Consider the following 12,269-nt stretch of genomic DNA (forward strand, 5'->3'; position numbering starts at 1 on the left):
GAGGAAGGGAGAGGGATAGAGTTAGAAACATTGATGAGAGAGAGACATTGATCAGCTGCCTCCTGCACACCTCCTACTGGGGATGTGCCCGCAACCAAGGCGCATGCCCTTGACCGGAATCAAACCTGGGACCTTTCAGTCCACAGGCTGATACTCTATCCACTGAGCCAAACTGGTTAGGGCTACAATATTTTTTCCCATTGATTTTTAGAGAGGGTGGAAGGGAGGGAGGAAGGGGGAGAGAGCGAGAGTGAGAGCAAGAGCAGAGAGAGAGAGAGAGAGAGAGAGAAACGATTGGTTGCCTCTTGCATGCGCTCTGACCTGGGCAGGGATCAAACCTGCAACCCAGGTACATGCCTTTGACCGGGAATCAAATCCATGACCCTTTGGTTTGAGGGCGATGCTGTAACCACTGACAACATCAGCCAGAGCAGTTTCTTTTTCTTTTTTTTTTTTTTGAGGTAAAGTCCTTTCCCCCACATTTTCCTGTATTTCTGGTTCCCTCGAGTTGGTGTTGTGCTGGCCCCACAGCCACCTGCCAGTGCAGAGGACCCGGTGGTGGGTGTGCCCGATCAGGAGGGCAACCCCGCAGGTCTCTGCCGTCACAGGAAAGCTGACTACAGCTGCCAGTGGGGCGTGAGGTAGGCGCCAGGTCTGAGCTAGCCCGCACTGTCTGTGCAGCCAGTTTTCTGGAGTCCAAGCATAGTGCCGAGCTCTTCACACTGCGTCTAGTTCTGAGAACAACTCCGTCAGGTAGGTACTTTATCGGTGAGGAAACCAAGGCTCAGAAAATGTGGGTGATTTCTTTACGATAATTGGGCAAGTAGGTGGCAGAGGTGGGAGGTGGACCCAGGCTTTCCTTTTGCTGATTCCAAAGCCCCACGGGACTCTGCAGAGCTCATGATCTGTGCGTCAGTCCTGGTGGGCGGTGCCGTGGTTGAGGGATGCCCAGAGGAGGGAGTGTGCTGTGGGACAACCTCCAGAGCCCCCCCTCCCCGCAGCCCCCCTTCCGTTTCCTGGGTTGGAGGAGTAAGCAGCTCTTTCCTCTGCCCACCTGGATGGGAATACAGGGTTCCTTCACCCCGAGAACTCACAGGCACCCACCAGTTCCAGGAACTGTGCTGGGCCCTTCCCTCTCTCTGTGACCACAGCACTCCAAAGTGTTCCCATCTATAGACACCGCCTCACCAGGACTGCTGAAACCAGCCCACTCCTTCAGTCATTTCCCCAGCATGTGAGTGACGGGTGGTCAAGCCACCCTGGTCCCCACACACACTGCGGAGTAAAGAAGGAATCCAGGGGCCTCAGGAGTTGATTCAGAGCACCCCATGAATGGTCCAGTCAACAGAAGTCAGGCTGAACCCTGCTGTCCCTTCCTGTCACCGATGGGCTAGCCCCAGGGAGCCACACACAAGCAGATGAGCTGAGGCTGCACACCAGGTCAGGCACAGTGGCCACTTAGAAAAGGAAAAACAAACAACAAACAACCCCATGGACTTTGGAGTCACACGGACCTGGGTTTGAATCCTGAAGACTCCTTTACTGGATGTGTGGCCTGGGCAGGCCACTCACCCACTCGGGGCCTCAGCTGCCTGTCTATAAATCGAGGAGGCTGAGCTTTTCCTGCCGGCCATCTTGCGTTGTTTGAAGACCACCTAAGATCCCAAATCTCAAGATAGTCTGTGACCACTATCAGTTAGGTCTCAGGCAAGCCTGGTTGATGCAGGGCCCCAGCTCTGATATCCGGGGTCCACACCTGCTCAGGTGCACCAGGAGCTGGTCCCCCACCCCTCTGTAAACCAGTCCACCCAGCTGTGCCTGTAGCCAACCTTCCAGGGACAGGAGCTACCGGCCTGGGTCATTTCCCGGGTGTCTGAGGACAAGCATCAGGCTCCAGCGGGCTGGGTGCCTTGAGCAGGCCACCACCTGGAGGCCGGTCTCCCCCTCCTGCAGCCTCCCTTCACTCGTATTGAAGCCTTCTCTCCATTGCTTCCTGAGGGGGGCACCAAGACAGGATCCTCGGCCTTTTTGCATTCTAGTCAGATTAAGTCCTCCAACCTGGAAAGTATTCACAATTTTGGGTCCCTAATTCCAATGATGAATAGAGACTAAGAACACAGGTATATATATATATGCTCTCAAATGACAACCCTCCAGGGGAAATATGCTATAAAAGAGGACATCTTGGCCCTAGCTGGTTTGGCTCAGTGGATAGAGTATTGGCCTTCGAACTGAAGGGTCCCAGGTTCGATTCTGGTCCAGGTCATGTGCCGGGTTGTGGGCTTGATCCCCGGTGGGGGGCGTGCAGGAGGTAGTCGATCAATGATTCTCATTATTGATGTTTCTATCTCTCTCTCCCTCTCCCTTCCTCTCTGAACTCAATAAAAATATGTTTAAGAAACAACAACAAAAAACACATTACTCTTTAAAAAAAATGAGGACATCTTGGGTCAACTGACAAAATTGGAGTATGAATGGTAAATCGGGTGAAAGTATTGCATCAATGTTCGGTTAACGGGAGTTGGTAACTAAAGCCTGGTAATGTTAAGAGAATATCCCTACTCTTAGAAAATACTCCATAAAGTATGTAGGGGTAAATGATGTGTACAACTTGCCCTCAAATAGTTCAGAAAGAAATTATGTATATATGTTTACATATGTGTTATATACTCATTCATCTATACACTTATAGATAATGTTGTACACACATGAAAGAGAGAGGGAGAGAAAGCAAACAAATAATAAAACATGGGGTAAAATGTTGCAATATGAGAATCTGGCTAAAAGGCATATAAATGTTCTTCATACTATTTTCATTTCTGCAACTTTTCTATAAATTTGAATTATTTCAAAATTGTGAAGAGCGGCTACAGTGTTTGGACAGGTTCAAGCCTCAGACTAATGAGAGGGCACAGTCCTCTCATGGCCATGTACAAGTCCCTCCCAGCACAATTATAGCCAACAGCTATAGTTGTAAGCTTGAACCTAGGGTCCGAACACATGGCACCACGTGTCTGAGTGATGTGGGCTTGATAGAGTTCAGCTGTATGTAGTTGAGTAGGATCAAAACCCACGAGAATGTTGTAAACATCTTGACCACGCCCTTACTTTACCTTGTGGAATCTGGCTATAAAATAAAGACATGGCTTGTAGTCCGTGGTGCTCTCTCCATCAGAGAGGGCAGTGTCCCACTCAGACCCAGCTTTATTCTCTTGTCTGTCTTTTCTAAATCCTTCACCGCCCCCACTCAGGGTCACCCTTGGCCATGCTGGCGCAGCACACAAAATAATGTTGAAAAAAGAGACAACCTCCAAACCTCAATTATTTTTTTTTTTTTTGCCTTTTCAAGGCAAATGTTGTTTTGGGGTTTTCCATTTTAAACCCTCACTTTCTGGGTTCATGTGGAGGCAGAGGCTGATAACACAGTAATACTACATCTCCAACCAACTCTGCTTAAACTTGTAATCATGTTAGGTCACAAGGGACACCACTCAAAAGGGGTGTGTGTGTGTGTGTGTGTGATAAATGTGTGTGCATACATGCCCCTCAATGAGCACACACATCTGTCTTCCTCCCTCTGGCCTCTGCTGACTGATTTAAACCTGGAGATGCCAGCTCCAATGCCTACAGGGGTCAAGCAAGTACCATGTGAATGAGTGACAAGGGCCAGGCGTAAGAAAAGTCAACTAGAAATACAAGAAAACTTTCTCGATTTTTACTGGACTATAGTGAAGCCAAAAATGTCATAAAAACAGGTATGAGACTGCAAATCAAATTTGTGAGTCATAGTGAAAAAAACAGAAACATTTAGTAACTCATTTCCCCATCTCAAAATCCCTTGGGTCTAGACCAGTGGTCGGCAAACTGCAGCTCGCGAGTCACATGCGGCTCTTTGGCCCCTTGAGTGTGGCTCTTCCACAAAATACCGACTTCTGCGCATGGGCCACGAAGTTTCAATCGCACTGTACATGTGCACCCGCACGTGGTATTTTGTGGTATTTTGTGGAAGAGCCACACTCAAGGGGCCAAAGAGCCGCATGTGGCTCGAGAGCCGCAGTTTGCCGACCGCTGGTCTAGAGGACTCTAGTCTTATAGCCCACGGGGCATTGCCGGGAGCATGCTCTTCATGTCGAGATGTGGAGGACGGAGTCCCACTGGGAGTCCTTCAACTCCGAGCAGTATTTTGTTTTGCTCAGTTTCATAATGGAAAACAGCTGCTCACAAATGTAAGTGCTCCCGAACATGGAGAGAATCTTTGCACAGTGGCTCTTGTATCTCGGGTAGCTGCTCCAGAGGTGCTTGTAGAACTCGGGGACCCCCACCTTGTCGTACTTGGTTTTCAGCACCATGTTGCACTGCAGCTCAATCACCTCCATCTGCAGGGCCTCGTGGATGCTCTCGACCTTCACGGAGAACGGGGAGCTGAACAGGGTCAGTTCGCTCTCGTAGAGTTTGAAGTCGGACAATCTTTTCTGGAATTCGGTCTTTAACTCCACAATTTTGGGAATGTAGTTCAGGCTGTCACTTTCATTTCTGGAAACTGATTTCAGGGTGGGAAAGTGGGCCAGATTATTCCTTGCCAAATGAGTTTCCCAAAGGCACAGTTTTGCCAGAAACGCCCGAATCAAGTCGTACATTTGCGTAACGATCTGTGAGTGGCCTTGGAGAGAGAGGCTCAAAGTGTTCAGATGCATTGTCATGTCGACCAAGAAGGCCAAGTCTCTGACCCAGTCTTGAGAGCTCAGCTGAGGCAGGGGCTTCCCTCTGGATGACATGAAGGAATCAATTTCTTCCAACGATTCAAAAAACCTCTTCAGTACCAGCCCACGACTGAGCCACTTAATCTCCGTGTAGTAGAGGAGGCTGCCATACTGGCAGTCCAGTTCATAGAGCAAAGTTGTGAACTCGCTGTGGTTCAGGCCACGGGAGCATATCCAGTTCACGGAGTTCACTACCACGTTCATGACGTGGTCCATCTTTAACCGTTGAGCGCAGAGCGATTCCGGGTGAATAATGCAGCAAACGGACTTCAGGTCCGAGCCCTTGCAAACCGTGGCCACCTTGGACTTCAGCTTTGTCACCAGCCCATTGTTCGCATCAACCATGGCAGGGGTGCCCGTGGAGGCCACGCTCACTAATTTCGACCAGTCGATATTAAACTTCTTAAGACTTTTCTCAACACGCAAAAATACTTCATTTCCAGATTTTGTGCCTGTCATGGGCACTGTATCCAAAAGTTCTTCCGACACATCAAAATTCTCATCGACACCACGGATGAATATGGCCAACTGGGTGATGTTATTAATGTCTGTGATCTCATCGATCGCAATCGAGTAGGCCACAAATGATCTGATTTTTTCACGTAACTTCTCCCATAAGTTCCCAGTCACATCTTCTGCAGCCTGCATGGCAGCGTTGTCGTTGGGACTCGCATTTGCAAACAATTCTTTTTGCTCAGGACACACAGTTTCTGATGACCCTAAGAGGTACTTTCTGAGGCCTTTTTTTAACTCATGAAGCTTCTCATCGCGCATCTTCTCAGTGTACTGGTCATAGTGCTTACTGTGGTTGGTCTGATAATGGCGTCGGAGGTTGTATTCTTTGGACACAGACATGCTCTGTTTGCATATTAAGCACGTAGGAATATTCTGCACTTCCACGAAGAAATACGCTCTCTCCCACTTTTCTTGAAAGACACGGCCCTCAAGGTCTATCTTTCTTTTTCCCACTTTTGATAAAGACATAGAGAATAAAGAAATAAAGAAATAGTTCACTTTTCTTTTAACTCTGCTATTAGAAAAGCAGCAGCAAAAGCATGATGATAAGCGGAAGAGAGAAAGTGGGTAGGGGGTGTGGTTAACTGGAGAGTAAGCCGCCCCTGAAGCCAGGATCGGTGGACACTCAGCCCCAGCAAAGGGCTGCCAGAGGGAAATGGCCTCTGAGGCCAGACCGGCAGATTTCTAAAGAAAACCTGGAAATTGGTTTTCAGGAAAAAGTCCCAGGCTTTTTAATAGTGGCCAGATGACCATTTTTAAAAGGTACCATGAGCCCAACAAAAGACATCCTGGTCAAGTTCAGCAAGCAGCTCTGTTTGCCACATCTGGTCTAAAGAGGAATGGTTTGAAAGTACATTTGCATTGAACATATTTTTTCTTTTGATTCTCAAGAGAACTTTATAGTCAGAGAAGGGAACAAGCACAGAAGGTGTATGAGTCACCTGCTGAGCGTCACAAAAGACACAGGTGATGGCCAGAGGACCGCACAGAACTTAACTTGTTTTAAACTGAAAGAACCTGGCCATGATGCAAGTACGCTTTACTTCGAAAGAACACAGACATGAAAACTCACTTTTGGTAGACTTTCATAGCAAATTAAATGCTTGAACTTTACATCAAATTAATATATATATATATAGACAGAAAGTCAATTTAGTGGTTGGTATGCCTGGGCCTGGGGGTGGGAACGGGAAATGACTGGAAATCGGTAGGAGGAATGTCTGGGGGGCAATGGAAATGTTCTTCTATCAGACTGTGGTGATAGCTGCACAACTCCCTTTACAGTATTTACTAAAAATCAATCACTGAATTGTGTACACTCTCCACGAGTGAATTTCCTGGCATGTGAATTGTGCCTCGATAAAGCTATTAAAAATGTAAAAATCATTTAGCAACCAGATGAGTTTAGGACTAATAACTGAGCATTTCAAAAGAATACTTTAAGTGAGGAGGTTCCCTAGGGATTCAAGCTCTTGAGAACATCTCTACACCTCCTGCCTCACTCACCCTATAGGATAGTAGCTTGCTGGTAAGACTCTAGGGGAGACATTAAAAATATTTAACCAGCAGAGTGCCTGGGGCATTGCTCAGTCAGAACAGATGTCACTTTCAGCACTGGTAGGGGGGCTTGGAGGGTTCTGGGAGTACTGCTGTGCCAGGTGGTACCACTTTTAGTTCTGAACTGTGGGAGTTGGGGGGTAGGGGCCCCAGGGATTGGGGCTGGGGTGGCCAGGAATCACTGTCTACCAACTGAGATGGACTAGTTCAGTACAGTGGTGCCTTGACTTACGAGTTTAATTTGTTCCGTGACGGAGCTCGTAACTCAAATTACTCGTATGTCAAATCAATTTTCACCATTACAATGAATTGAAATGCCATTAATCCGTTCCGGACACCCAAAAAACACCGCAATTGTTTTGTTAAATGTTTTTAAATAAGAAAAATGTATTTAAAAATAACAAATATTGTATAAAAACACAATACTGAACAATAGAATGTAGTGCAATAAACTTGTTTTATTAAGTTTAATGTACAGCATTTACCTTGGAGATCAAACGACTTAAAGATGCTGATGGAGTTGGAGGAGAAAGGCTGAACTGAATAATTGAATAACTGAATCTTATTTGCTGATTTTTGCCCTTTTCGCCATGCTTTCTTCTCTTTCATCTACAGGGGTTTTCGATAAAAATCTGTCCAATGAGATCTGTCTCATCCTCCCTTTCAGAATATTTCTGAAATGAGTTAGGCAAGTGTCATTAAATAGCTCCATCGCACGCCCAGTTGCAATTTTTTCTAGGTGTTTCTTTTGAATAAAGTCTGAAAGTTTCTCCCACACTCCCAACATCTCCTTTATCTCACTCACAGAGATAACCTCCTCCTCCTCCTCCGTGTCATCTATTTCCTGCAAAACCTCCGTGTGCTGCTGCGCGTGTAGCTCCTTTAGCTCCTGCGTCGTCAGTTCCTCGGAGTGCTCCTCGATGAGCTCGTTGATGTCACCTTCATCCACGTCCAGGCCCATGGACCTGCCGAGGGATACAATCTCCTCCACCACTGCCGCTGCGGGTTCGAGTCTTTCGAAATCCGTTTCAGACACTACCTCAGGCCACAGCTTCTTCCACGCAGAAGTCAAGGTCCTCTTTGTAACACCCTGCCAGGCCATATCGATAATTCTGAGGCAGGTCACGATGTTATAGTGGTCCTTCCAGAACTCTCGAAGGGTGAGGTTTGTGCTCTCCGTCACCTCAAAGCAGTGGCGGAACAGGTGCTTGGTGAAGAGCTTCTTGAAATCAGAAATCACCTGCTGTTCCATTGGCTGCAGGATAGGGGTGATGTTAGGTGGAAGGTAGAGCACCTTTATAAACTTGAACTCTTCGAGGATGTCATCTTCAAGGTTAGGTGGATGGGCAGGTGCATTGTCCAGGACAAGAAGAGCTTGCAGGGGTAGGTTATTTTCCTGGAGATATTTCTTAACTCCAGGACCAAAGACCAAATTCACCCACTCCACAAAGATCTGCCTGGTGACCCATGCCCTCGGGTTTGCCCTCCACATAACCTGCAGTTTTTCTTTCAGGATCTTATGTGACTTAAAGGCTCTGGGGTTTTCTGAATGATAAACAAGCAGGGGCTTAATCTTGCAGTCGCCGCTTGCATTGGCACACAGTGCGAGGGTTAGCCTATCCTTCATGGGTTTGTGGCCTGGCAGCCTCTTCTCTTCTGCCGTTATATAAGTTCTCCTTGGCATCCTCTTCCAGAAGAGTCCTGTCTCGTCACAGTTGAAGACTTGCTGGGGGATGTATCCTTCTGCTGCTATAATTTCAGCAAACGTTTTGAGGTGATCCTCACCTGCCTTTATATCCGCGCTCGCTGCCTCACCATGTCTGACAACGGAGTGGATGCCGGTCCTCTTTTTAAAATTTTCGAACCAGCCCCGACTGGCTTTAAACGGCTCGCCCGGTGCCTCGTCCACTGAAGTGCCTGGGGTCTGCTGCAGCAAATCAGCGTAAATAGCTCGTGCCTTCTCGCAGATTACAGCCTTCGTCACGGTCTCTCCTGCGAGCTGCTTCTCCGTTAACCACACCATTAGCAGCTTCTCCATATTTTCATGGGTAGATGTCCGCTGTTTAGAAATTATTTTAACGCCCTTGGCTGGAGTTGTAGCCTGTATCGACTCCTTCTGCTTCAGTATGGTGCAGATCGTAGAAGTGCTACGCTCGTACTGCTTCGCCAAGTCGATTACACGCACACCTTGGTCATGTTTTGCGATAATTTCTTTCTTTAATTCAATGCACATCATCCGCTTCTTCTTCTCAGCACTGTCTTTCGCACTTACTTTCTTCAGATCCATGGTTGAAAAACCGAAGTTTTGCAAAATAACTGCAAGCACAAATGCGAGCACAACACTGACGCTTCAACTAAGAGCTAACCGCTTAAAGTGAATGAGTGAGACATGTGATGCTGGGCTGATGTTGTGGCGTTCACTGTGACGTTCGCTGCGCCAACTAGCAGTGGGGTATCTGAAGCTGGCTCGTAACCCGAATTTTAGCTCGCAACTCAAAGCAAAAAATCGGCCGAGAGACGGCTCGTATCTTGAAAAACTCGTTAGTCGGGACACTCGTAAGTCAAGGCACCACTGTATTATGATATGAGCCCCAACCATAAAGGGCTCACGTATCACACACAGTCTGCTGTGCAGCAAGGTCCATCAAACTCATGTGTGAGAAAAAAATGCCTAAGGCCCTGGCTGGTTTGGCTCAGTGGATAGAGTGTCGGCCTGCAGGCTGAAGGGTCTCGGGTTCGATTCTGGTCAAGGGCACATACCTCAATTGCAGGCTCCTCCTTGGCCTGGGCCCTGGTCAGGGCTCAGGCAGGAGGCAACCAATAGATGTGTTTCTCTCACATCAATGTTTCTCTTTTTTTCCCTTTCTCTTCCACTCTCTCTAAAAATCAATGGAAAAATATCCTCGTGTGAGGATTAAAAAAAAAAAAAGCCTGGCTAAGAAAATTCAAGGAACAGAATGAAGAGACTTTGCAACAAGCAGGAAAAAGAAAATGCGTATAAAGAGCAGCATGCTTTGCGCTAAGGTTCAAGAAGCAAGGACCCCATCGTCAGTTCCCACCAAGACACTTTCCGCTTCACAGCGGCTACTGGAATGATATCATCTCCCGAATACTCACCATTGTTAAACTCGAGGCCTGGAAGTGGTCTGAAGAGAAAGAGATATTGGTGAATGCAACAGTGTTCATTTTTTCTCTCCTGTCTATTTAGTTCTATTTGACAAACTTTTGTGAGTGTCAGCTCTATGCTACTGCAGTGAGATATAAAACTGAGACAGCTGCCCATGATCACCAAGAAACAGGAACAGGGCCCTGGCCGAGTACCAAAGGGTTGTGGGTTCCATTCCCGGTCAAGGGCATGTACTGGGGTTGCAGGTTTGATCCCTGACCCCTGCTCGGGGTGCGTGCAGGAGGCAACCCAACAATGTGTCTCTCTTATATCAATGTTTCTCTCTCTGTCTCCTCCTTCCTTCCTCCCTTCTATTCTCTCTAAAGACCAATGGAAAATATATCCTTGGATGAGGATTAAAAATAACAGTAACAAAAGAAACAGGGACAGGGACACACAGCTCAGAGAAGCAGAATATGATAAAATGAGTTGAGAGGCAGCAGGGCACAGCAGTTGACTGCAGGGACCCATCGCCCACCTCCTGGGGGTAAAAGTCCCTATCCCGCCCTCATCTACTGCAGGCAAGTTACTGTCTGCAGATGAGTTCTCATGACCGAGAGGGGAACTCGCACTTACCTGATGACTGTGAATTTGATAAATTCTGCAGCATCCAAGATCCTCCTCAGGGAGCTGATTTCCAGGTAGCCGGGGGCTTTGAACACCACCCCGGGGGGCATGCCGTCGATGACCACGCAGCCAGGGTTGAATGTGATCTTTCTGTAAGGAACTTTCACGGGGAAATCCACTCCAATGGCTTCCCCTGTGATGAGACAAACAGCAAAATTAATTGCATTCATCATTTACTTAATGCAAACTATGCTTTATCGTTAAGATTTAAAAAGCATTCACATCAAGTGACAACAATGGTGATGAGCCATTATTATTTTAATTTCCAGGAGTACTGTGATGTAAGAATAATCTTACTGATTCTGAAATTGCCAGTGGGTAGTATAGCAGACTCAGTTTCTCAATCCATCGAATAGGGATTATCATAGTATCTACTGAAAAAGGTTTTTGTGAAGATTAGATATTTAATCACGTGTTCAGCATCAAAAACAATGCTCAGCAATGGTAAGAACTCAGTAAATCAAAGATAGCTATTATTATTATTATTATTATTTTAATTAGTGTTTCTATGTAAAAGCTTTTCAGTAAAAATACACATTCATTTTGATTATAGCTCCTTCACAGAAAGATCAGTTTCTCAGATAAAGTATTCAATTAAAAAGAACTATTTCAAATATATAAATTTTGGATATGTAACGATATAAAAACTTACCAAATTTTCGACTAAAGAGGTCATTAACTTGTTCTCTTAGTTGTTTTATCTTTTCCATGCTTGATAACCTCTCCTTCTCATTATCTAAAAGAATTAAACAAACAAACGAGGATTAATAATGTATCTGCCCCCAAGAAGGCTGTTAGAAGAAATGCTTGTTAGCATATGAAAAAGCACTTTAAGTGGCTTATCATTCAGTTTAGTATTGGCAAAAATTAAGCATCTTGGAAATTTGTAAATGGAAGCCATTACATTACAAAGTTATATTTTCCAAACTATAACTCCATATGAACATACTACATATTACTCTCAGGGACATTTTCAATATTATGAAAGACAAGGATGTCCACTTTCACCACTACTCTTCAACATTATAACAGAAATCCTAGCCAAAGCAATATGACATGTAAAAGAAATAAAATGTATTAAGATTAGTAGGGAATATTTTTCAATACTTAAAATTTTTATTCTATTTAATAAAATTTAAATAGAATATTTAAATAAATATTTTGAATAAATAAAGCAACAACATGATTCAAAATTCAAGAGATATAAAATAGTACATAGTGAATGTCTCTCTTCCATCCTCATCTCAGTTCTCAGTTTCCTTCTCTGGAGGAACTATGCAATTAGCTTCTGTTGTAGCTTTCCAGATATCTTTTACATACACTTACTCAGAAAAGGAGATTACTTGATGGGCAGAAAAAGAAAATTTCACTTCTGTGGCCAAATCCAATTCAATCGTAGCTAGTGTTTGGAGTTATCTGCTTTGAGGTGTATTTTCCCATTAATGCCAGGGCATGGCTGGGAGAACAATTATTTGATTAACAATGTTTGATACAGGCAAGATATTCAGTGAGTGGGGATTTGCAGCATATTCTATATTCCTGAATTGTCATCCCATAATTAATAGGATGAACTAAGGAGAAACAACAACAACACAACTCCAAGAGACTAATTCATGTAAGAAAATGTTTAAAATATAACAAAA

At 45.4% G+C, this 12,269-nt stretch overlaps 1 protein-coding gene across 7 annotated transcripts in view; it reads right to left on the reverse strand.

Moving 5' to 3' along the window:
- Window positions 1-3,962: 3,962 nt before the first annotated feature.
- LOC118656017 (general transcription factor II-I repeat domain-containing protein 2) overlaps window positions 3,963-12,269 on the reverse strand; it is a 43,387-nt gene continuing 35,080 nt past the window's right edge. For 6 of the 7 annotated variants that reach the window (XM_036308674.1, XM_036308676.1, XM_036308675.1 and 3 more), the window contains 4 exons: window positions 11,279-11,362; window positions 10,576-10,759; window positions 9,951-9,979; window positions 7,315-9,149 (listed from right to left, as the gene is read on the reverse strand). In XM_036308674.1, the coding sequence (XP_036164567.1) occupies window positions 7,396-9,149; window positions 9,951-9,979; window positions 10,576-10,759; window positions 11,279-11,362 (2,051 nt within the window). In that variant the 3' untranslated portion in view covers window positions 7,315-7,395. Of the gene's footprint in view, window positions 5,729-7,314; window positions 9,150-9,950; window positions 9,980-10,575; window positions 10,760-11,278; window positions 11,363-12,269 lie in introns of those variants that run through there. The other variant, XM_036308677.1, reaches the window with a different exon arrangement.

This window comes from Myotis myotis, unplaced genomic scaffold, assembly GCF_014108235.1.
Source record: "Myotis myotis isolate mMyoMyo1 unplaced genomic scaffold, mMyoMyo1.p scaffold_m19_p_5, whole genome shotgun sequence".
NCBI classification, from domain to species: Eukaryota; Metazoa; Chordata; class Mammalia; order Chiroptera; family Vespertilionidae; genus Myotis; species Myotis myotis.